The sequence below is a fragment of the Arachis hypogaea genome, chromosome 19, assembly GCF_003086295.3.
Source record: "Arachis hypogaea cultivar Tifrunner chromosome 19, arahy.Tifrunner.gnm2.J5K5, whole genome shotgun sequence".
In the NCBI taxonomy this organism is placed as follows: domain Eukaryota; kingdom Viridiplantae; phylum Streptophyta; class Magnoliopsida; order Fabales; family Fabaceae; genus Arachis; species Arachis hypogaea.
The window spans coordinates 89,722,976-89,749,512 of record NC_092054.1 but is presented as its reverse complement, the minus strand read 5'-3'; the positions used below and the strand labels follow the sequence as shown (position 1 = coordinate 89,749,512).

The 26,537-nt window shown below is 37.2% G+C and overlaps 1 protein-coding gene across 2 annotated transcripts; it reads right to left on the bottom strand.

The window, feature by feature from the left end:
- Nucleotides 1–19,822: 19,822 nt before the first annotated feature.
- LOC112777017 (uncharacterized) lies at nucleotides 19,823–26,200 on the bottom strand. Of its 2 annotated transcripts, none has more exons than XM_072228148.1 (9): nucleotides 25,835–26,183; nucleotides 25,670–25,729; nucleotides 25,476–25,523; nucleotides 24,709–24,841; nucleotides 24,497–24,573; nucleotides 23,817–23,915; nucleotides 23,662–23,732; nucleotides 23,467–23,557; nucleotides 19,823–20,430 (listed from the first exon to the last, which is right to left on the bottom strand). In XM_072228148.1, exons 1-9 carry the CDS (start codon nucleotides 26,051–26,053, stop codon nucleotides 20,416–20,418), a joined length of 813 nt encoding a protein of 270 aa, XP_072084249.1. In that variant the 5' UTR covers nucleotides 26,054–26,183; the 3' UTR covers nucleotides 19,823–20,415. The 2 variants fall into 2 exon arrangements, with proteins under 2 accessions (XP_072084249.1, XP_025677084.1); XM_025821299.3 differs by lacking the exon at nucleotides 19,823–20,430 and adding an exon at nucleotides 23,048–23,350 and having other exon boundaries at nucleotides 25,835–26,200.
- Nucleotides 26,201–26,537: the final 337 nt, after the last annotated feature.

Sequence of the window (26,537 nt, the reverse complement as noted above, 5' to 3'; positions counted from 1 at the left end):
TTACTTGGACGACCCAGTGCACTTGCTGGTTAGTTGTGCATAATTGCAAAAGTGTGATTGTAATTTTGTGCACCAGTAACGTGCTAATGCAAGCTTTCATGCATGTGAATGAACAGAACTAGCATGCTAGGTGTGTGATTGAGGTGTTATGTCATGCATGTTTAATAATGAATCTTTTAGACAAAATAGTTCATTGTAAAGATGTTAAAAGCAAGAGAAAATGACAAATAGGTCTTTGACATTTTGATCCATGGACATTTATGTCCTTGAAGACTTGAAAATACATTTAAGTCTATGACCTTTTCAAAATGTGGACATATCGATCCCTCATGTTCACTTGGATTTGTCAGACCTAATGAAAAAATCAACCGTGACTCCCATTGTACTGACCTGGTTGATATGGATTCACACGTCAGAGAGTTTTTCAAGACTAGGAGGTAAGAGTTTAAAAAAATAAAGATTAAAAATATTTTTGAAGAGGATGCATGTAACACCCTAATTAGCCTAAGCATTATCTCGCATCGTAAAGTTAGGGTTAATCAAAGGTTATGACAGTTCTAAAGCTGATACATATAATATATATAGAAGAAATAATATACTCTAGAAGTCCGATGAAGGATATAACTCAAAAACTGGATTTAAAAGCGCAAAAACGTACTAACGAAGCGTCTAACTTAAAGCACAAGAAACAGATGTGATATAAACAAAGATAATAGTATAATAGTGTAATACCATAAGAAACTAGCCACGGCTCGCGAAGTTTAAGCCGGCTAGTCAAATACAGATATACAGAACCAGACAGTAAAATAGCTTATACAGTTTTGTCCTCTCAAATACAAGCCTCTAGGCTAAACAAAATAAAAAAATGAGAGACATATAAACAAAATAAACCAAAAAGACTCCAAAGGAATCCAAGATCCTCCGCTTCTGTCGCCATCCAAAGTAACTCACCGAGGTGGGTTGCGACCTGCATCTGAAAAATACAACAGAGAATATGGTATAAGAACCGGAGGGTCTCAGTATGGTAACAGTGCCCAGTGATGTAGGATATAAGACCCCGGGATGCCAAAGGCAATCCTAAGCTCTATATCCATCACAAGATACAAACTTAAAGCATTCTAAAACAAATAAGCATAATTATAACAACATTAACTTAAATGAATCGGGAAATCTATCTTAGGTGATTTCTATTCTAACCAAACACCGCTGTCCCACAGCCTTCACCAACCGATCCTCCATGTGATCCCATCGCCACCGCCTTCCGAACCCCTTCAATCCCAGTAGCAAACACAGATAATATACAATGCAAGTAAAACACATGTATTGACATATAAGGCAATTAATTCAAATAGCAATTAGGCATGTTATACAAATAGGCAAGCCATTACAAGTAGACAAAGCATACAAACAGATAGAAAATGCATATGATGAATGCCTGCCCTACTGGCTGTGATATCACATTGTCGGTTCAACTGCCAACCCAACACATCTCTATGGAGATGTCGCCTTTCGGAATCATCATCGGGAACCCCTGAGATATAGTGCTCGTATTACTGTCCAGGGTTTTGCGCCTGCACATTCTATTGATCCGAAGGGATACGAGCGGGATACTATTGCCTCAGACCTCACATCTCAACGTAAGCAGGATTAACCACCGTCCTTACGCCGCCGCCACTACCTCGACAGGCGGGATTAACCACCGTCCCTACCGGGTGCTGACGTGGCGGAAATTAGCCGATTAAGAAATTAACATAAGAAATATGTTGCAAGTACAGTTCTTAACCAGCAAAAATCTGCTTATCAATTTAGAAAGAGTGTCACAAATTTTAGAATAAAATATTGGGAGTAGAAATCCCAGGTCGTCTCCCAACAAGTTAACAAAAAAGTGCTATTTTATTAATCAGGAGTTTTCTGAGAAATTTTAATAGTTGAAGAACAGAAAAATAAATAATTGTAATTTAAAGCAATGAAAATTAATGAGAGAATTTATATAATCAAATAAAAGCCTTGACTTGGAGAAGATTAATCGGAAGTTCTATCCTTGTTGGAATTTCCCAAGTGTAATATTAAGAGGTTGTTGTTCTACTTAGTCATCCCTTACCTAATAAGGGAAAGTCAAGTAACTAACTAACCAACTATAAACCTCAGATCCTAATCCTCTCCACAAGGAAGGATTAGAGTTAGAGACTAGAAAGTCAACCAACAACATCCCATTAAAATTAACACTTGAGTATTCCAACTCAAGGTTCTCCTATTAATCAACTCCAAAGTCGAGTTAGGAGTCTACTCCATCGACATGAATATAACGTTTATAGGCATATAAAGGGAATAAGAAGAAGACATGATAAACTAAATAATAATTGAAAATTAATTAAAAATAAAAATAGTACTTTGCATTAATAAATCCCAAACTCATAAACATACGTATCCGAACAGGGTTAATGGGTAATAAAAAGTAAAAGAATAAGGAAACAAACTAGAATAATGAAAACTTCAACGGAGGTAGTAACTCTTCTCAGTATCCAAAGCAAAAGCATAAACTAGAAATCCATGAATGTGAAGGAAACCTAGCGGAAGTAGTAATTTTTCTCTTAGATTCAAAATTAAAACTAAAACTATGCGAATGAGAATGTGTGTTGAGTCTCTGCTTGTCCCCTGGCTCTAGTCTGCGTTTCTGGGCTGAAAACTGGGTCCAAACTCGGCCCAAAATTTCCCCCAGCATTTTCTTCATTTTCTGCACGTAGCGCATGTCACGCGTACGCGTCAGTCACGCGTACGCGTCGATGGTCTTCTTTGCGTGTCACGCGTACGCGTCAGGTACGCGAACGCGTCGCTGTGCAAACTCACTGTGAAAATCTCCAGATCACGGGCACGCGTGACCCATGCGTGCGCGTCGATGCTCGCTATTTGTCTCCTTTATTTCTTGTGTTCCTTCTATTTTTGCAAGCTTCCTTTCCATCCTCTAAGCCATTCCTGCCCCATAAAGCCTGAAAACACTTAACACACAGATCACGGCATCGAATGGTAAAAAGGGGGATTAAAATACACAATTTAAAGGCTTAGGGAGCAAGTTTTCAACCATAGAATAAAATTGGAAAGGAAGTGTAAAATCATGCAAATTTTATGAATAAGTGTGCAAAGACTTGATATAAACCACTCAATTTAGCACAAAATAAGCCATAAAATAGTGGTTTATCAATCTCCCCACACTTAAACATTAGCATGTCCTCATGCTAAGCTCAAGGAGATAGAAAAAATGAATAGCGGAAAGTAAGACTCATGAAATGCAACCTATGTATATGAATGCAACTATATGCAAAAATCTTTCTACCAACTTGGTTAAAAGTAAACAAGTTCTTCAAGACAAACATAAACCACATTCCACTAATTCAAATCATACAATAAAAGACAGGTAAACTTGTAGGAAGATAGCTCATGAAAGTAGGGAACATACAATCAAGCATTGAACCCTCACAGGTAGTGTATATGCACTCTAATCTCTCAAGTGTCTAGGGTTAATCACTCTACTCTTCTCTAGTCATGCTTTCTAAAACTTTGTTCTTCATCTAACCAATCAACAAATGTTTAATGCACCGATGCAGACATCATGAGGTCTTTTCAAGGTTGTAATGGGGTTAAGGTAAGGGTGAGGATATATGTATGGCCAAGTGAGCTATAATATGAATCTTTGACTAACCTAAGCTCTCACCTAACACACACATTCTATGTAATTCTAAAATCATCCCTAGCTACCCGAAATTCCCACTTTTTCGTTACATGCTCATGTATCAAATTTTCCTTTAATTTCACCACATATGCATTATTTTTTTTTAAACTTAACATTGGAGTATTTTTGTCCCCTATTTATTTATTTATTTATTTAAGCTGTAATTTTTTTAATTAAAAATATAAAAGTAGATATAACATATCAATGCACATAGATTTTTTATTTTTCTGGTCTCACATGAGTAGGTACCTAAATTCCCAATATTTTGTCAATAGAACACTATACACTTTCATCAACCCAAGTTCCCACGGTTCCCCACACTTAATTGACGCACAATCTCTAACTTAAGCTAACCAAAGATTCAATTTGGGGTAATTAATTTGTTTTTCTGCTTAAGGCTAGTGATGTGGTAAAATACAGAATAAATGGGGATTAAAAGGCTCAAGGTGGCAAACAAAGGTGATTGAAAGGGTAGGCTATTTGGGATAAGTGAGCTAATAACAATTGATGGCTCAATTATATGCAAGCATGTAAATACACTAAACAATGGACATATAGAATTGAACAAAATATAGATTACAATCATAGAGAAGAAAACACACAAGAAAAAATATTATGGTTAAATAGTGTAACCATGTAATTAAGCTCAAATTTCACAGGTTGTGAGTTCTTAGCTATAATTCATGTTCTAAATTACAATCCTCAAACAAGTTTAACACAAATTTTCAATTTAAATTAGTGAAATGCTATAAAACAGGGTATTGAAAAGAAAATATTACTTCAACCAAGTAGTAACTAAATGCACAAAATCAAGAAAACATGCAATCAAACATGCAAATGCAACAACTAACTACAAAGAAAATTAAACAATGGTGTTGAAAAGAAGGTAACTAACCCACGGAAGTCGGTATCAATCTCCCCACACTTAAAGATTGCACCGTCCTCGGTGCATGCTGAGATGTGCAAGTGGACGGGCTGCTCTAACTGACGGAAGAAAACCAATGAGTGGTTTTTCTGCTCCATCATCTTTGATGAACCTCTTCACCCACTTTGTTGCTAGCTTGACGCTTGTAGATGGAGGTGCTTTTGCCAGTGTTCTCTTGGTTCCTCTCCTTGCTGGTGGCTTGTCAGTGGCCTTCTCTTTTTCTTTCTTGGTACCCATGCCTAAGGAAGAAGAAAAAGGAAGAGTGTGAAATATAGATAACTAAGACCAGAAGAGAGAAAATTCCAAGTGATAATGAATGCCAAAAGAAAGATAATAGCTTAAATACATGGTAGCTACAACATGTAAGTAAGACAGTAATTAAGAGCAAGAAGGCAATTCAGAATAATGAAATGCAAGGAGTTAAAAGCATGCAAGTAATAGGTATAAGAAGCATAATTCAAGCATCAAGTAATAAATGTGCCAAATAAAAGAGCATTTGTAATGATGACAATTGTGAATGATAATCCCAATTACATATGGAATACAAGTGTTTTGAAAAAGAGGCATTCAAGTAAAAGAGGAGTAAAACAAAATAGAGTTCAAGATGCCATAGGCTTTTTCACAAATACTTGGTGAGCAAGTTAAAGTAGGAATAAAAATAATATGATCCAAATGTATATGAGAGCCAAATTAAAATATCAATTGTCAAATCACTCCTCATAATATCCACAAGCTTTAGTATAGTAAGGTAATACCTAAATATAATTCCAATACCAACATAAGAATGCAAGAAAAAGAAACCATGGACAATGATACTAAAAGAAAAAATAGAGAAGAAAGAGACATAAATTAATGTAATAATGAAAGAGTAAAAGAGAAAGAAGAAAAGAAACCTAATGGTGAAGATGAAGAAGGGAGAAGGAAGGTAGTAGAAAGTAAGAAAGAATAAGGAATAAGAAAGAAAGAAGAAAGAAGAAATAATTAGGATTGAAAAGAATTAGGATTGGAGGGGTGGATGATTTGAAATCAGTGCTAAGGTGTTTTAGTTGTGCGTTGCAGGCGACGCGTACACGTAGGGCACGCGTACGCGTGGATCGCGCTAATTTCAAGCGACGCGTAAGCGTCAGGGACGCGTAAGCGTGACATGGGTTGTGCAATTGGCGCGAGGGCAGCCCCGCGCATGCACAACTCTCTGTTTCATGCGCATGAGAGCCAAAAATGCATATGACGCGTGCGTGTCATCAACGCGCACGCATGGGCGGCCTTTGTGGGAAAACGACGCGCACGCGTCAGGGACGCGTACGCGTGATGGGGCTTGTGCTCCCAGCACAGTTCCAGCCCCACACTAACATAACTCTCTGGCCATACACCATTTACGACAAATTTTCGTGGTCACGCGTATGCGTCCCGGGCTGAAATCGCAAGCAATGCGTACGCGTGAGGAACGCGTACGCGTGGACTTGCTTGTGCGCCAGCACGTGTCCAGCACCACTCCTGCCCAACTTTCTGTTCAAATCCTTTATGTCATCACACACATATGACTCTTACGCGTCAGCGACGCTTGCGCTTCTGTGCCATTTTTTCTTTATGCCGAATACAAAATGCAGCATGCAGATGAATATGCATAAATTATGAATGACTACTGTGAAAATTAAAATAAAATAGACTATGAATGAGAAGAAACGATCATATCATGGTGGGTTGTCTCCTACCTAGCACTTTGCTTTTACGTCCTTAAGTTGGACGGTCCATAAGCTCAGAATTCGTCTATTGATGGATCCTCCAAGAGGAAGATCTCGAGCTCCTTGTTGTTCTTCATCTTCTCACCATGATATAGCTTTAAGCGATGTCCATTGACCTTGATGAATTTGGAACTTGAAGGATGACTCAGGTGGAAGACTCCGTATGGCTCTGCTTTCTCTACTCTGTAGGGACCTTCCCATCTGGATCTCAGCTTGCCTGGCATGAGCCTCAGTCTGGAGTTGTAAAGAAGAACTAATTCCCCAGGTCTGAACTCTCTTCTCTTGATATGCTTGTCATGCACAGCCTTCACCTTCTCTTTGTATAGTCTGGAGTTTTCATATGCTTCGAGTCGAAGGGTCTCCAGTTCTGCCAGTTGCAGCTTCTTCTCGGCACCAGCTTTCTCAAATCCCATGTTGCATTCCCTCACAACCCAGAAAGCCTTGTGTTTCACCTCCACTGGGAGGTGGCAAGCCTTTCCGTATACTAAGTGGAAGGGACTCATTCCTATGAGCATCTTGTATGCTGTCCGATAAGCCCAAAGCGCATCAACAAGTCTGGTGCTCCAGTCCTTCCTATGAGGCTTGACTATCTTCTCCAGAATGCGCTTTATCTCTCTGTTAGACACTTCTGCTTGCCCATTAGTCTAAGAATGGTAAGCTGTTGCTACCTTGTGCAATATGCCATGTTTCTTCAGTAGAGCTGTCAATCTCCTGTTACAAAAATGAGTGCCTTGATCACTCACGATTGTTCATGGTGATCCAAAGCGATAGATAATATGATTTCTAACAAAAGAGAAAATAGTGTTAGTATCATCAGTATGGGCAGGAATTGCTTCTACCCATTTAGAAACATAATCTACAGCTAACAATATATATAAGAAACCGCTAGAGTTTGGAAATGGACCCATGAAGTCAATGCCCCAAACATAAAAAATTTCACAAAATAGCATGAGCTGTTGGAGCATCTCATCCCTCTTGGATATATTCCCAAACCTTTGGCATGGAAAGCAAGATTTACAAAAGGCAGTAGCATCTTTAAAAAGAGTGGGCCACCAGAATCCACAGTCTAAGATTTTTCTAGCTGTTCTTTGAGGGCCAAAATGTCCACCACTCTCAGAGGAGTGGTAGGCCTCTAAAATGGACTGGAATTCTTATTGAGGCACAAACCTTCTAATTATCTGGTTAGCACCATACCTCCATAAATATGGGTCATCCCAGATATAATATTTGGACTCGCTTTTCATCTTGTCCTTTTGATGCTTAGTAAAATTTGGGGGGAAGGTATGACTAACTAGATAATTAGCTATAAGTGCATACCAAGGAACTACTTCAGATATTGCATGCAAGCTATCAAATGGAAAAGCATCATTGATAGGAGTGGAGTCACTCTTAATGTGCTCTAGGCGACTCAAGTGGTCCGCCACTAAATTCTGGGAACCACTCAAATTCTTGTAGTAACAATATCCAACGTATTAGCCTTGGTTTGGACTCTTTTTTAGCTAATAGATATTTTAGAGCTGCATGGTCTGAGTACACTACCACCTTAGTACCAAGTAAGTAAGCTCAGAATTTATCCAGAGCAAAAATAATAGCCAGAAGCTCTTTTTCAGTAATAGTGGAATTAGACTGAGCAGCATCTAAGGTCTTAGATGCATAAGCAATTATAAAAGGATCCTTACCTTCGCACTGAGCCAGCGCCGCTCCTACTGCATGGTTGGAGGCATCACACATAATCTCAAATGGCTGGCTCCAGTCTGGTCCTCTCACAATTGGAGCTTGAGTCAAGGCAATCTTCAGCTTATCAAACGCTTCCACACAGTCCTCACTCAGCTCAAATTCAACATCCTTCTGCAGCAGTCTGGATAAAGGCAGTGCTACCTTACTGAAGTCCTTGATAAATCTCCGGTAGAAACCTGCATGACCAAGGAACGAATGGACTTCCCTCACGGAGGAGGGGTAAGATAAACTAGAAATGACATTTACCTTTGCTGGATCTACAGAAATACCAGTATTAGAGACAACATGACCTAGAACAATACCTTGTTTAACCATAAAATGACACTTTTCAAAATTTAAAACAAGGTTTGAACTAACACACCTGTCTAATACTCTAGATAAACTATCTAAGCAAAGGCTAAAGGAATCACCGTACACACTAAAATCATCCATGAAAACTTCCATACATTCTTCAAGAAGATCTAAGAAAATACTCATCATGCACCTTTGGAAAGTAGCTGGTGCATTACATAAGACAAAAGGCATCCTCTTGTATGCATACGTTCCAAAGGGACATGTAACATTAGTTTTCTCCTGATCTTCAGGAGCTATATGAATGAAAATATCCTGCATAACCATCTAAGAAGCAGTAGTGTGATTTACCTGACAAACGATCAAGCATCTGATCAATAAATGGAAGGGGGTAGTGATCTGTACGAGTAGCCTGGTTGAGGCGCCTGTAATCAATGCATACTCTCTAGGAATTTTGTACTCTAGTTGCTATGAGCTCTCCTTGCTCATTCTTTACTGTAGTGACTCCAGACTTCTTGGGTACCACTTGTATTGGGCTGACCCATTCACTATCTGAGATTGGATAGATGATATCAGCTTCCAGCAGTCTGGTCATTTCCTTCTTGACAACCTCCAAGATGGTGGGATTCAGTCTTCTTTGGGGTTGACGGACAGGCTTTGCTCCCTCTTCTAAAATATCCTATGCTCACATACTTGAGGGCTGATGCCTACTATATCCGCCAAGCTCCACCCAATTGCTTTCTTGTATCTTCTCAGCACATTAAGCAACTGCTACTTTTGTTGGGATGTGAGTTCCCTTGCAATGATAATTGGGAGCTTCTGATTATCCTCAAGGTAAGCATACTTGAGGTGGGCTGGAAGGGGCTTTAACTCCATTTTCTGCTCCTGACTGGGCACTTGATCTTCTGGAGCTAGTGATGATGGTAAAGTTTCTTCATTGTGTTCAAAGGGTTTCCCCACACTTGGACCATGCTCCATGTGCATCTCTTCTATTTCTTCTTGGTGAACTGCAGCTACAGTCTCATCAATAATGTCGCACTGGAAGATGGAATGATCTTTCGGAGGCTGCTTCATTGCTTCTTCCAAGTTGAAACTGACTGCTCTGCCATCTATCTCAAAAGAGTAAGTTCCTAAGAAGGAATCCAATTTGAACTTTGAAGTCTTCAGGAATGGCCTTCAAAGCAGGATGGATGATGGTCTTCCTGAGTCATTAGAGGGCATCTCCAAGATATAGAAGTCAATAGGAAATGTGAGCCCCTTAATGCTCACCAGCACGTCTTCAGCAATTCCAACCACAGTGATGATGCTTTTATCTGCTAAAACAAAATGAGCTGCCGACCTTTTTAAGAGAGGGAGCCTCAAAGCATCATATACAGACAATGGCATAATACTCATGCACGCTCCTAAATCACACATGCAGTCAGAAAATATTACACCCCAATGGTACAGTTAACTATGCATGGACTTGGATCACTACATTTTTCAGGTATATCCCCCATTAAAGCTGATATAGAACTACCTAAAGGAATAGTTTCTAATTCATTAATTTTATCCTTATGCATGCAAAAATCTTGTAGAAACTTTGCATATTTAGGTACTTGCTGAATAACATCAAAAAGGAGAACAGTTACGTCAACCTTTTTGAAGATTTCTACCATTTTCGGATCGAGCTCCATCTGCTTTCTGGGCTTCCTTGCAAGGTGTGGAAAGGGGATAGGAATGGCGTCTCTTGTAGCTTCAGCTCCCTTTGGTTCTCCATTCCTTGGCTGAGCTGCTTATTCTTCAACCATGTCTTGTACTTCATCTTCCTCTTTAACATCCTCCACTTCAACCATGTCCTCAACTGGGGCATTTTCTTGTGTGCTTAGCTCCTCGTGACTCCTCTCTTGTAGTGTGGTTTCGGACCTCAAAGTGATGGCATTGATTCCACTTTTGGGGTTGGGTAAAGGTTGAGAAGGAATGGCACTCGAGCTCAAAGGCTGATTGTTGGGAGTAGATAATGACTCTATCCGGGAGACGAGAGCTTGTAAAGTGGCATTCAGACCATTTATGGTAGAGTTAAATGTAGTCTGCATGTCTTGTTTCCCTTGTGCAAGAGTGCGAAGTATCTCGTCATTAGAAGAGGAAGGGGGATAAGTAATCTGAGGGGCCTGCTGTTGGTTGTTCTGAGGCACTTGGGACTGCCTTAGGTGAGGTGCTCTGTAAGGCTGATTCTGGCTCTGCTGTTGGTAGGGAGGATTTTGCTGATACCGGTTTTGTTGATTGTTATTATTATTCCACCTCTGATTTTCCTGGTTGTCTCTGCCTCCTCTGTTATAGTTGTCCCTCCAGCCTTGGTTGGAATTATCTCTCCACCCCTGGTTGGAGTTATCTTGCCAACCTTGGTTATAGTTCCCACCTTGGCTATAGTTGCCACCTTGTTGATAGGATCCTTAATTCGGGTAGTCATAGAAATTGTGAGTAGCTGCCAAGGTGTTGTCTTCTTGTTGGAGCTGCGGACACTCATCGGTATAATGACTATAGCATGCACATATCCCGCACACTCTCTGAAGAACCAGTTGTTGACTATGTTGTGGTGAGGGAGGTTGAGATTGTTGTTGATTTAGTTGTATCTGCTTCAGTAGGTTGGTCATCTCACACAGAGTCTGTGTAAGAGCAGAAGTCTCACTGCTAGAGGAAACCTCTGCAACAGCCTTGGGATGGTTGTTCCTGTGTCTGGAATTCCGAGTGGACTCAGCTAGGTCGCTGATCAGTTGTCACGCTTCATCCGTGGTCTTGTACTTTTTCAGAGAACCATTACTCGCACCATCCAATGTAGTCTTATCCTGAGACTTCATGCCTTGTGTGAAGTAGCTGATCAACACCAACTTGTCAATCATGTGGTGGGGGCATGCGTCCAGAAGATTCCTAAAGCGCTCCCAATACTCATAGAGAGTCTCTGATTCGCCTTGAATAATGTAAGAAATTTCTTTCCTCAGTCTATCAGTGACTTCAGCTGGAAAGTATTTTTCCAAGAATTCTCTCCTGAGCGTATCCCAGTTAGTAACAACTGCTTCAGGTTGAGTGTAATACCACTCCCTCGCCTTTCCCTCAAGAGAAAACGGGAAGGCAGTTAGCAAAATAGCAGTCTCATTTGCACCATGACGCCTAACAGTAGAACAGGCTGTCTGAAAATCCCTGAGGTGCTTTATAGGCTCCTGAGCAGGTAAGCCATGAAACTTAGGTATTAAGTTGATTAGCACAGTCTTCAGTTCAAATTCTGTAGCCAGATTTGGGTGACGCACTTAATACGGTTGCAGTGTAAAGTCTGGAACTCCTGCTTCCTGGAGAGTAATCCTCCTGGGCTCTGCCATGTTACCTGCACGTAAATCAACAGAATCAGTAGTAGAGGAGCTTGTTTCTTCCTCAAATGCCGCTTAAGATTTGCTCTCAGATAAGACTGGTGACTTGGTAGTAACCACTTCACCACCCTCAGAGGCTAACCGACACCGAGCTCGCCTAATACGTGAAATAGTTCTTTCAATTTTAGGATCAAATGCGGCTAAGCTCGGATCAGGCAGTGAACGCGTCATTCAACGAAAGAAACATACAGCTCATGGTAATAAAATAAAATAAAATATGCAAATAAATAAATTTAAAAATATTTACACCAACCAATAATTTAGCACACTATTGCAACTCTCCGGCAACGGCACAAAAAATTGACGTGGCAAAAATTAGCCGATTAAGAAATTAACATAAGAAATACGTTGCAAGTACAGTTCTTAACCAGCAAAAATCGGCTTATCAATTTAGAAATAGTGTCACAAATTTTAGAATAAAAATACTGGGAGTAGAAATCCCAGGTCGTCTCCCAACGAGTTAACAAAAGAGTGCTATTTTATTGATCATGAGTTTTCCAAGAAATTTTAATAGTTGAAGAACAGAAAAATAAATAATTTTAATTTAAAGCAATGAAAATTAATGAGAGAATTTATATAACCAAATAAAAGCCTTGACCCAGAGAAGATTAATCGGAAGTTCTATCCTTGTTGGAATTTTTCAAGTGTAATATTAAGATGTTGTTGTTCTACTTAGTCATCCCTTACCTAATAAAGGAAAGTCAAGTAACTAACTAACCAATTATAAACCTCAGGTCCTAATCCTCTCCACAAGGAAGGATTAGAGTTAGAGACTAGAAAGTCAGCCAACAACTTTCCATTAAATTTACACTTGAGTATTCCAACTCAAGGTTCTCATATTAATCAACTCCAAAGTCAAGTTAAGAGTCTACTCCATTGACATGAATATAACGTTCACAGGCATATAAAGGGAATAAGAAGAAGACATGATAAACTAAATAATAATTTAAAATTAATTAAAAATAAAAATAGTACTTTGCATTAATAAATCCCAAACTCATAAACATACGTATCTGAACAGGGTTAATGGGCAATAAAAAGTAAAGGAATAAGGAAACAAACTAGAATAATGAAAACTTCAACGAAGGTAGTAACTCTTCTCAGTATCCAAAGCAAAAACATAAACTAGAAATCTATGAATGTGAAGGAAACCTAGCGGAAGTAGTAATTTTTCTCTAAGATTCAAAACTAAAACTAAAACTATGCGAATGAGAATGTGTGTTGAGTCTCTGCTTGTCCCCTGGCTCTAGTCTGCATTTCTGGGCTGAAAATTGGGTCCAAACTCGGCCCAAAATTGCCCCCAGCATTTTCTGCACATGGCGCATGTCACGCGTACGCGTCAGTCACGCGTATGCATCGATGGTCTTCTTCGCGTGTCACGCGTACGCATCAGGTACGCCCACGCGTCGCTGTGCAAACTCACTTTCACGCGTACGCGTCAGGTACGCGCACGCGTCACTGTGAAAATCTCTAGATCACGCGCACGCGTGACCCATTCGTGCGCATCGATGCTTGCTGGTTGTCTCCTTTATTTCTTGTGTTCCTTCCATTTTTGCTAGCTTCCTTTCCATCCTCTAAGTCATTCCTGCCCTATAAAGCCTGAAAACACTTAACACACAGATCACAGCATCAAATGGTATAAAGGGAGATTAAAATACACAATTTAAAGGCTTAGGGAGCAAGTTTTCAACCATAGAATAAAATTGGGAAGGAAGTGTAAAATCATGCAAATAGTATGAATAAGTGTGCAAAGACTTGATATAAACCACTCAATTTAGCACAAGATAAATCATAAAATAGTGGTTTATCAGGCGCATAGCGTCTCATAATCTTAGTAAAAACATTATTTCAGTTGTTTTCAAAAAGTATTTTCAGTACACATGGATCCATCATCTCATTCCGAGTCCCTGACTCATCTCAACCACTGTCCATTCATATCTCAATTTCCACACATCAACAGTTTATCATTCTTCAGCATGCTAGAAACGTAGGCCTCCGTTTTCTAAGTTCTCCAATTAATATCATCTACTATCCCTACATTCTTTCCCAATATTTCAAAAGTCTAAAACTAGGCCCGCCCTAAAATGATGTTAGAAAAGCTTACAACCTTGTTGGGAAGGTAGAATAGTGGAAAACAAAATAAAATTTGAGAAACAGGGCGCGTGCGGCCGCACAAGGGTGTGCGTGCGCACACTCTGGTGAGTTTTAAAATGTGTGCGTACGCACAGGGGTGTGCGTACGCACAGGTGTCAAAATTTTCAAGATCTATTCACTCGCACAACTTGTGCCAGCGCCCCCAACAGACTGGCCTTCCCAACGTGTGCGTCCGCACAGGTTAAAATTCTTCCTTAGATATATGCGCGCACAAGCTGTGCTAGCGCTGCAAACAGAACGCATTTTCCTGCCTGTGCGTGCACACAGGTGTGTACGTCTGCACAGATCAAAATTTTTGTAGGTTGTGCATCCGTACAAGGGTGTGCGCTCGCACATATCAGAAATCATGAAATTCTGCAACTTAGCAGAATTTTAGATTTTTAACACAAACTTTGAATGATCATAACTTCCTCTACAAAATTCCAATTTTCACAAACTTTATATCGATTTAAAGGGTTTTCAAAGATTTTTAATTCTAAACAAATTTCAATCAATTTTGAAAACCGAGGCAAAAGTTATGATCGAACAAAGTTCACCAAAAACCCAATTTTACCAAACTTCACAATTACCACCATTTCTTACCATACACATTCCAACCTGTACCAAACCATTCAAAACTTCTTTTCTCATCAAAATCCACACTCTAAGACATATTACACCATTTTTACTACTCTTTCCTTTACATTTCAACATTCTCAACCTTGAATATCAACTTCCAACACATCAAGCAATTTCCCACCAACACATTCACAATTTCTCATTTCATCAATATCAATCTTTCTCATCAACTCATTCATATCCCATATTAATGACTAACATACATATTCATACAAGTTCATCATACATCACATTCCAACCCCATTATCTCAATCAACATTCACAACATCAACAACCCAAACAATTATCAATAACATATAAATTCCAAACTTATCTTATGGGTCACTAGCCTAAGTGTCCATGAATATTATATACTACATAGAGAAAACCGAAACCATATCTTGGCCAATTTCCTATATGCACCAAAACTCTAATTTAGCCCAAACAAGCTCCCAACCACAATCCAAGCTTTCAATTCCACTCCAATAAGCACAAATAAGTTTCAATAGCTCTCAAAGCCACAGTAATCAAACTATATGCATATAAATCACCTCAAATCAACCTAGGGTTCCAATTAAACATAAATTTACAAGGGTTTGGTGATTCTTACCTTTTTCAACAGATTTGGATGTCAAAACCTAATGCTAAGCAAGGATTAGAGCAAACCTAAACATCTAAAATAACAAAAACTCACTTAATCCAAAACCCTAGAAACCCAAAATTTAGAGGAGAAGAACTGAAAGGATTTCGAGCTTTCCTTACCAGTTTCTTACATAGGTTTTGTAGAGCTCTTTACAAGGAACGCGTAGCCGCTGACAGCACGCAAATCGGAGCACTGTAGCTCGAGACATCGCGAAGAGAAGAGAGTGTGAATAGTGTTCTCTTCTTCCCCTCCTCCCCTTTCTATTTCTGAAGTGTGTGTGTGTTTAATGGAGTTGTGGCTGGTTTGGTTCACTTAATGAGCCTTTTATATGTTGGGCTTGGGCCCAACTTGGGCCTATCTAACTCGTTAGCATTTTTAGCCCGTTTGGCCCAACTTTGGGCCAAACCTTTAAAATTAACGTCCGATTTTTTAACTTCTAATATTTTTATAAGGTTTTTGCCGGTTTTCACTTTTTCTCATGCGGTACCAGGCAGACTTGAACCGGTTGAACTGGTTCAACTACCGATTCACAGTTTTTTACGGTTTTCTGCAGAAAACACATTTTCTGACTCAAAAAGACCTACTGAGTCGAAAAATCACATTTAAATCCTCAAATTCTCACTCTAACTTTCGAAGTCTAATATGAGAAATTGATCACTTAATTAACCGGTTGATTTGTTACGGTTCTTACAACGCATGATGAGTAGGTGCCAAGTTATGGAGTTGGGCATTTCCCTTCAAGGAGCAATCAAGGGCACCAGGCTTAAGCACCTGGCGCTGGGCTTAGAAATTGGGAGCTGGGGTCCACCCTTGATTTTGCTCCCTGGGAGCTTCCTTTTGCATGGGCGTTGGGCGACCATATGTGTAGCCTGGCTCCTTCTTTTGGCTCTGGGCTTCACACTTACCCCTTCTTTTTTTGAAAAACATTGAAAATCAACATAAACCAAAAAGACGAAAGTGAAATAAAAATGAAAAAGAATGAAGAAGAAGAAGAATGCAATTATGTAATGCTTAAATAAAAAAAAAAAGAATGACACTAATCGTGGTTGGGTTGCCTCCCAATAAGTGCTCTTTTAACGTCACTACCTTGATGAGGATTCTTCTAGTTTGGAAATTGGGTTGTCTGATGGCATCTTTCTCCAATGCCATACTCAAATGAGTGTGCATCATTCAACTCGCCATCCTCGTTTGTTTCAATGTCCATATTTTGTAGAGGATCTTCAAGGGCTCCCTTGTCCACAATCTCTTGGACTAGGGATTCAATTATGTTAATACTCATGCAGCTCTCTGATTCACTAGGGTGTTGCATGGCTTTGAAAATATTAAAGACCATTTTTTCGTCATGCACCATTAGTGTTAGCTCACCCTTTTGGATATCTATAAGTGCTCGTCTAGTGGCTAAAAATGGTCTTTCTAAGATGATGGAGGCATTCACATCTTCTTCCATGTCGAGGATCACAAAGTCAAGGAAAAAATGAACTTTTCGACCTTGAACACTGCGTTTCTCACTATCCCATGTGAAAACTTCATTGATTGGTCGGCTAGTTGCAATGAAATTCTTGTTGGCTTCACTTCCTCAATTTGTAGCCTTCTCATTATAGGCAGGAGCATAAAATTGATGCTAGCCCCTAAATCACAAATAACTTTGCCAATGGTGACATCCCTAATGGTGCAAGGGATTTAGAAACTACTGGAATCTTTTAACTTCTGTGGTAGTTTCTATATTGCCTTAGTTCTTAGGCTCCACTGCATCATCAAGCATATCAATCTGCATCATCAACAAGCAAGCACCTCTACTAAGCTAAGCTCGTTGACTTAGTCGTGAAAACCTAGTTTTTGAGCTGCTTCAGCTAGGAAATAATATAATATTAGTTTAAAAACTTGTCCACTAACTGTTTTCAAGTTTTTAAACTAGCTTTAGGCTGATTATCCAACCACCTTTTTGCTTGGTCCTTTATTGCAAAAGGAAAAAGCAATAATCTGTAGACATCTTGGTCTACTCCCTCACTACGTACTTGTTAGCAATCTTTAAGAAATCTGCCAGAAATTCTGTAGGTTCCTCCTAAGGAAGCCCAGAATACTAACAGTTCTGCTGCACTAGAGTAATGAGTTGAGGGTTCACTTCAAAGCTACTAGCTCTGATGTGAGGTATGCTAATACTTCTTTCATAGAAGTCAGCAGAGGAATTTGTATAAGATCCCAAAGTCCTCCTAGACTCTTCATTCCCACTTGGGTTCATAATGAAGAAAGGTAGAAAATGAAAAAGGAAGAAGATTGAGGGAGTAGAAGAAGAGATAGAAGTAGAGAAGCTAAACAATAATTAAAATATTTTTTTATTTATTTTATTCGAAATTAAAATTGATTAATTTAAAAGAAATAAAATTCAAAAAAGAAGAAAGAGAGATAGAAGAGAAGTTTTCAAAAATTGAGAGATAGAAGAGTCAGTTAGGAAGTTTTGAAAAAAAAAAGAGAGAAGATATGTAATTAATTATGAAAAGATTTGAAAATAAAATAGGATAGGAGATAAGATAAGAATTGAAATTAGAATTTGAAAATTGAAAATCAAATTTTAAAATTTGAAATTTGAATTTTTAAATTTTGAAAAAGATTTGAATTTTGAAAAGATTTAATTTTGAAAATTGAAATTTGAAATTTAAATTTTGGATTTTGAAATTGAATTTTGAAATTTGAAATAAGATAAGATAATATTTTGAAAAAGATATGATTTTTTATTTTGAAAAGATTTCATTTTTGAATTTTAAAATTAAGATAAGATAAGATAAAAAATTTAAAAAATAAAATCTGAATTTTCTTTTTTGTAAAATTTCGAAAATATAGTAAAAAGATAATAAAAGATATTATTTTTTATTTTTGAATTTAATGAAGAGAGAAAAAAAAAGTAAAAGACACCAAACTTAAAATTTTTAGATCTAGTGTACCCAAATTTTCAAAAATTTGGAGGAGAAACACAATGGGACACCAAACTTAAAAATTTTAAGATCAAAACACAAATAAAACACAAGAACACTTTGAAGACTAATAAGAACACGAAGAACAAGACTCCAAGAAATTTAAAGAACACAAGAACACATAAAGAACACCAAACTTAAAATCTTTAGAAAACTAACAAGAAATTTTCGAAATTAAAGAAAAACAACAAAAAAATACCAAACTTAAAAATTTGACACAAGAATTAATCAAAGAAAAATTATTTTTTAAAACGTGTTGAAAGAAAGACTCAAAGAACAACAATTACCAAGAACATAAGCACAATGCTCTAACCAATTGAACACAAAAAATAAAAATATTTTTTGAAAAACTTTTTTAAAGTTTTCGATAAAATAGAGAAGAAAAAAAAATAAAAGACTCAACAAGAACACAAGACTCAAACAAAGAACAAAGATTAAACAAATAAAAGAAAATATTTTTGGGAAAAGTTTTTTTATTTTTTCAAAAATTTGAAGAAGATAAAGGACTCATCGACTCAAACCAAGAACACTAACAAAGACTTTAACTAATAACACAGATTAAACAAAAGAAGGACAAATATTTCTTGTAAAAGGTTTAGGAAGAAGTTTTAAAATTTTTGAAATTGAAAAATAGTAAACAAAAACATGGAAGACTTAATACCAAGAAAAAAAATTGAACAAAAAAAGAAATATTTTTGAAAAAAGATTTTTTTTTAAATTTTCAAAAAAAATAGGAAGAAGAAAATAAAAGTAGAAAAGCTAACAAAATTAAAAATTACCTGATCTAGGGAGCAAGACAATCTGTCAGTTTGTCCAAACTCAACAATCCCTGGCAACAGCGCCAAAAACTTGGTGCACAAATCCCCACGCTTCGTACAACTGAACCAGCAAGTGCACTGGATCATCCAAGTAATGCCTGAGCGAGTCTGGGTCGATCCCACGAGGATTGTGGTTTGAAGCAAGCAATGGTTATCTTGCAGGTCTTAGTCAGGCGGAATCAGAAGGTTGTTGATCGTGAAAGGAATACCAAATTGTAATAAAGTTAAAGGATAGGAATAGGAATAGAGTTGTACGAAAAATGTCCGAAAGGGGTAAAACCAATTGGATTAAATAATAGGAATAGAGTTGAGAGTTGGAGTTGCTTTATCTTTCTGAATTAACTCTGGTACTACTACTCTCCTTGCTTGTGAGTGATTTCTTCATTGGCAGGCTGTATGTGATTGACACTAGTTTGATCAGCTACCAATACTCGTCCGGATCTGAACCCCAGGTTTAGTGCGGATCCATCTCTACTTGAGGGTGAAACGCGTACAGTCCATTCTCCTTCATGATCCTACTCAAAACACCACAGACAAGGTCGGATCTTTCGGATCAGAGAATGTTGCATCTATGGATTCTAGCCTCTACCACAGAGACTTTAATCTCCCCAGAAATCGGCTGAATTGATGTCTCGAGAAGTCCCCAACGAAATCGTAGATTAGCCGTCTAAGAGACGTGTATTCAAGCTGGTCGTTCATCATTGGACGATGAAAGACGCACTCTGAACCCATGTAAAATGTGATAACCTTATGCCAGTTCAACGCATTCATATTGATGAAGAACGAATATACATCTAAGAATTAATCAAACACGAATCGAAGAGAAACAGTAATACTTTTATTAATTCATAGGACTCAGCAGGGCTCCTCCCCTCAACCTAAGAGGTTTAAAAACTCATACTGAAAGTTAAATATGGTGGTGAAAACGAAAATAGGGCTGAAGATCCTTAACAAAGAGTAATCTTCTACTTTAAATACTAAACTAGTGACTAGTAAGGGTAAAACAGTCTACTAGTGCGAAATTTCACTTCTGGGGCCCACTTTGTGAGTGTTTGGCCTGAGCTTTGATGAAATCCATGTGCTTAGGCTTCCTTGGGTGTTGACTCCAGTCTTGGCACCTTTTTGGGCGTTGGACTCCAGCTTGGAATCCCTTTCAAGCACTGGACGCCAGAACTGGTCAGATGGCTGGCATTGAACGCCAGTTTTGGGCCTTCTAATCCGAAGAAAAGTATGGACTATTATATATTGCTGGAAAGCTCTGGAAGTCAGCTTTCCATAGCCGTTGAGAGCGCTCCATTGGGACTTCTGTAGCACCAGAAAAGTTCTTCCAAATGCAGGCAGGTCAGATCTGGATAGCATCTGCAGTGCTTTCTTTGTCTCTGAATCAGACTTCTGCTCCAGCTCCTCAATTTCAGACAGAAAATACCTGAAATTGTACAAAAATACAAAAACTCACAGTAGAATCTAAAAATGTGAATTTAAGACTAAAACCTATAAAAATATAACAAAAACTACTAAAAACTATATGAAAGTTATGTCAAAAAGCGTATAAAATATCCACTCCTCACTCCTCTTAAAATCCATACCACTTTTCTTCGAACAAAATCAGGTATGGTAGCTGCTCCTTCTCCATGTTCAGTTCGGATATGAGAGCAATGCTTAAAACTAGTGTTTTTTTTTTTATGTTTCTCCTTAAATCTCTTGTCTAGTTGACTTGTGAGCCAAGAAATCTCTATTTCCAACAAGATTGAGGTGAGAAAATTCTACTTACCCTGCTGTTGAAGGTTCGGTCAGTTGTGCTTCAAGGGTTTTTAAGTTGTTTTTTATTGAAAACATGTTGAAAAAGTGAACTAAGAAGTTTTCTTAGTGCAGCCGGTTGGAGGTAGCAGCAAAGGGTTAGGTTTGGCAAAATTATTCTTGATTAATTGTGTTCATGTTGTGTGATTGCTGGACTATTGGTTTGTGCTTGAAATTGGGCATTTAATTGCTTGATTATTGATGAAACGTTGTGATTTTTGAGCTAAACAATTTGGTTCCAAAGTGCTGCTGGAAAAAACCTAACTATCCAACCCTATTTTCATGATGAAATTGAGTTGGAATCATAATGAAAATGATATAATTTGGTGGCTGAAATATGAAATTGAAATTTGAGAAAAATCAGTTAACAAAAAAATTGAAAAACTAGTTAAATATCAAGTGAAAATTTAATGAATTTTGATGAAGTTAGTTTGGTTTCTTGAAGAACAAGAAACCCTAACTTTTTTATTATTTTGAGGTCAAAATATAAATATGAAAAATTTTGGAGTTGAAAGTTAATTAAAGGAAAGTTTGGAGGTCAAGTAGAATTTTCAAAAGTTGGGTGGCTAAAGTGTAATTTCTAAAAAATTTGGGAGTCAAAATGAAATTTTCAAAAGTTTATGAATAAAATATAAATAAATGAATTTAATAATAAAAATATTTGAGTGATTTACGACTGTTTTTATCCATTTATCAGGAATTTTGTTCATCAATTTGTTGTAACAAACCATAGAATTTTGTTCTAATGCTTCTGGTATCATTTTATGCATATTTTATTGAGTTGCATGTCTTTTTGAACTCATATTGTATAATGTAATCAAAAAATAATAGCAGTATATTTTGGTTTGTGTTTCGGTGTATTTTGTTTGTCTTTCGATATATCTCGTGAATTGAGGTGTATTTGGTGTTGTTGTCCTCTTTATGCTGTAACTAGACAACAGAATATTTTTATTGTGCTTCTGGTGTTATTTGTATATATTTGAGTGATTTGCAATTGTTTTTATCTATTTATCAAGAATTTTGTTCATCAATTTCTTGTAACAAACCATAGAATTTTGTTCTAGTGCTTTTTAGTATCATTTTATGCATGTTTTATTGAGTTGCATGTCTTTTTGAACTCATATTGTATGATGTAATAAAAAAATAATAGTTGTATGCTTTGGTTTGTGTTTCGGTGTATTTTGTACGTCTTTCAGTGTATTTCGTGTAAATTGAGGTGCACTTGTCGCCGTTATCCACTTTATCGTGTAACTATATAACATAATATTGTTATTGTACTTCTGATATTATTTTGTATATATTTGAATGATTTACAACTATTTTGTCCATTTATCAAAAATTTTGTTCATCGATTTCTTGTAACAAACTATAGAATTTTGTTCTAGTTTTTTTGGTAACATTTTATGCATGTCTTTTTGAACTCACATTATTTTACTCTCTTAACAAGAATAAAAACAAAAAAAGTCAAATAAAGAAAAAAAGAAACACATAAGAATACAAAATTACTTGGAAGAGGATGAATCCACATTCATTCAACTAAAAGAAAGAAAGAAATAAGAAAAAAAAGAAGAAAAAATACATTAAAGAAAATATTTGTGCGTTTGTAGCAAAATTTCGGTGCAAAAATTAAGAAATTTATGTGTTATTGTTAAGAAATTTGAGTATATTTTTATTCTGGTAAGTTTTGCATAATTTAAAACTCTTCCTCTTCTTCCTCCTCATCTTCTGCTGCTTCTTTTTCTTCATCTTCTTATTTTATTTTTTTCATAATTCTTTTTGGGAAAAAAAATCAAACAAACAAGAAAAAAATACATAATGTTGCAAAATCAATAAAAAGAGGAGGAGGAAAAAAATGCAGCAACCACAGCAACAATAAAAAGAACGACAAAGAAGATGAAACACGCAAAGAAAAAGAAGGAACGCGAAGAAAAAAGAGGAGGAACACAGAAAAAGGAGAAGAAGAGATGGAGGAGGAGGAAGAAGAATGTGGGACATAAACGTTGGAGGAGGAATGCCGGACACAAATAAAATGAAGAAGAAACACGAAGTATAACGGCGTGATTTCACACATGCATTATGTAAGTGGGATTTGTTGGGTTAGCGTTAACTTGTTTGGACTTGTTTGTCAAAAATGTTTGTATGTATAGTAGGATTGATTAGAAAAAGTACTTATATTTGCTATCCAAACAAAACTTGTTTTTTCTATTAAAAAAAATATTTTTATATAAAATATAAAAAATAATAAATACTATTAAAAATCCGTACTGGACCATATAATATGTATTAAATTTTACATTAAACAGAACACATAGCTATAGTGTGGTTTTCGCAACTATATGATGAGTTTGTAACTTTATAATGATTGTATTCTACGAAAGAACCTAATAGTGCATCTATTACCCCACTACCACATACAACTAGAAGCAAAACTGAGAAGCTCAATCTTTCTTTGATCTTAGTTGTATCCCAAGTAGAACAAGCCCAACTGTTGTGAATGCAGACAGGACCGTCGAACAGTAGAATAGAGCAAGCAAGGCTCCCCTTAAAGACTATATGAAATACAGCAAATATTTGCATATTTTCGGCATCAGAAATTAGAATAGAGTTTAACGCTTAACAAAACCATGTGAACCTATACTGTGAGTGAGAAGTTATTTTAAAGCACCTTAGCGAGCAGCAGAGCATTGTCATTTGCGTACTGCAAGGAACTCTCTGGAATGTTTTCAATTCCCTTAGCTATTTCAAATGAAAGGATCCTGTGTTCAAAGTTGAAACAGAAATTATACAAGAACTGGGTTCTCCTGATGTCAGCCTTATTTCTTATAATGAAAGATAAAAAAGTTTAATGTGCAAAACATACCCAAAAACAACTCCAATTACCGCACCGATATTAGCATTGTCTGGTGTTATTTCAAGCTGCAACTCTCCGAACTGCAGTTGCCAAAGGGATTACTGATTTTGCAGTTTAACAGTAATAGTTTCTTATTCATAAACTGGAGCTGATAAATTTCTGACCTTCAGCATCCTAGCTGCTTCTTTCGGTTGTTCATCTATTCTTGCAGAAGTTGAAATAGCTGATAGAGCTTTCCCAGCTGTGATCATTGCTTTTGCAATCTATGATGGTTAAACATTGCCATATGTTAGTGTGTCAACAGACAAAAACTAATACTGCTCATTCATTGGCTTTTATCTGTCAGTATCATATTTTGGTATATCTTTGCACCAACGTGACTAGTATGGTACTAAGTGCTAATCCTCATCTATCAATACACTTCAATGCTTTGTATGGTTGCATTAGCTTATTTTGTGTTCAAAACAGCTTATAATCAAAGATATTTGCAAGAGTGATTTCGGGGGGTAAACAGTGACTATCCTCCAAAATATAACAAAAACCAAACATTGCTAAAATCAAACAAGGAACTGATTACAGAGAAACACTTTATGGTACCTACTTTCCAGGCATTTCTCTTTCGGTCCTAATATTAGCCTAATATGCTAATGATACAATACATGTTTCAAACGAGAACATCATTAACACTAAAAGAACTGAGAAAAGAGCAAAACCCAGAATGCTTCATTCTGATTAAATATCAGTCACTTATTCACCCAAAAATGTCAACCATGTTTTTTTTATTCACTTAAGGATGAAGATTATTGAAGCCTGACCCATCAGCACAACTTTGAAGTGTTAATACCTTTTGTGGCTCACCTTGGCCATACTGACCCATCGACTGGAACCTTCTTCCAGCAGATACCAACCGCTTGCCAAGTGCTAAGCAACAAAGAGAACAAAGAGACCTTCAACTTCAAGCCATGCCCTCCTTTATTTTGTAGTGAGGAGGTTGTTTGGAAGATCATCCTATCAAAAACCACATTGATATCTTTTGTTATTCATCTATGGGCTTACCTGATCTGGCACTGCCTGTCAAATTCTCCTCCATAGAAGGAAGCTTGGTCAATAAAGAGTAGGAAGCTGACGTGTCGGCACGTTCCCATGCCCGAGTGATGTTTAGCAGTATTTCCCCCAACTCTTGCCCACACTGAGTAAGTACATTATTCCCCATTAAATAAATACGCCATTATCAGTAGTGGGATCGAGCATCAAAGACTATCCATTCTATTCCTAATAGGTAAATACACCAAAGTACCAAACACAATAGAATAAGAGGCAATCAAAAATTGATTAACCGGGATACATGTGATTTTTTGTAAAACTCAAATGCTTCAACATAATTTGTAGCAGGTATAATGGGTCTAATTATCCTATATTAGTAGAGTTTAACCTTTTTAATTTACAGTTAGTAGAGTTGAACTTTTGTCTTTTTGGTGGTTAGTAGCGTTGAGCTTGGCAATACGAGAAAGTAGTATCAATTACAGGCTATAAGTAATTGTAAACTGTTATAATGAGAATGTAGTTTGAACTTCCCTCTGAATGTTATCTTCTCTATTTTACCGTTGAATCAATATTTCGGACGGTAAATTTGTAATTCAAAGAAGGAAATTTTACCATAAAATAAGACTTTGGGGGGGGGGGGATTATTTCATAATTGGGATCCTGCCATGTTATAATAGAATCATCAATGAAAATTCTACCCTTATGTTTGATCAATGAATTCTACTTGTGTGCTTTGCTCTCTGAAAAGGATAAACAGTGAATAGTATTTAAGTACCAACCTCGTCCAAGACTGGTCCATTTGATAGATCGAATGCGGCATCGTTCAGCTGCACAAATCACAAATACAACTCCAAAGAAACATTTATTTATTTAATTTGCTGTTATTTAATCAATAAAATTTCAAAAATAAATAAATAAATAAAAAAGCAGCGTGTAGAGTGCAGAGAGAAGGAATGATGTCGAGGGCACTCACATCCAAACGAAGATCCCGGGGAAGCTGAGCGAAGTAATCAGAAGGAAGATCAAAACTGTCCTGCAACGGAAACGCGAGGGAAATTAAGGCACCTAAACTCATATAAAACAGAAAAGAAAGAGTTTAAAGCGAGAAATAAAGAAATTGAGAAAATGAACGGCTTACGGCAATATGTTGGAGAAGCGGGGAGGGATCAGGTTCGATGGATTTGGAATTGGAGGAGTCAGACTGGGTTAAAGCGAAGCGCACTGAGAGAGGTTTCGTGATGAAGTTCGTATTGGTGGAAGTGGTGAATTTTAGTGAGGTCAGGGAAGTGATTTGGTGTGCTCTCTGCTGAGACAATTTAGAGAGAGGAGGATGGAGATGAAGCCAAGCTGAAGCCATTGTTTTCTTTTCTGTTTTCTTCTTCTTCTTCAGTGCGACACACACTCACCACACAAAATTTAAATCTGCGTGTGGATTGTCCGTAAGTTAGAGCATCCGCTAGTTATAACTTCAATTTCATTTTTCATCCATCAAATGACACCCACATGAGTATTTGTAGGGGGGTGGCAATGGGTAGGGTAGGGTACGGTTTAGAGTCAATCCTAACTTTATTCGCGGGCTGAGATTTTTATATAAACTCAATCATACTCTATTCGCGGGTTGAGAATATCTCAACCCTAACCCTACTCGCTTTTAATTTGCATCTACCCGACTCTATTTACGGGTTACAAAAAAAGAAATAACATTATTATATAACTTGATGATAATTTAAAATAGAAGTGACTTTTATGTAAAAAAAAGTTTATTAAATTATCAATTAATGATCTTCTTTTAATGACTAAAAATTTTTTGCATTTAATGAGAAGTCTTTGGTTCAAAATCT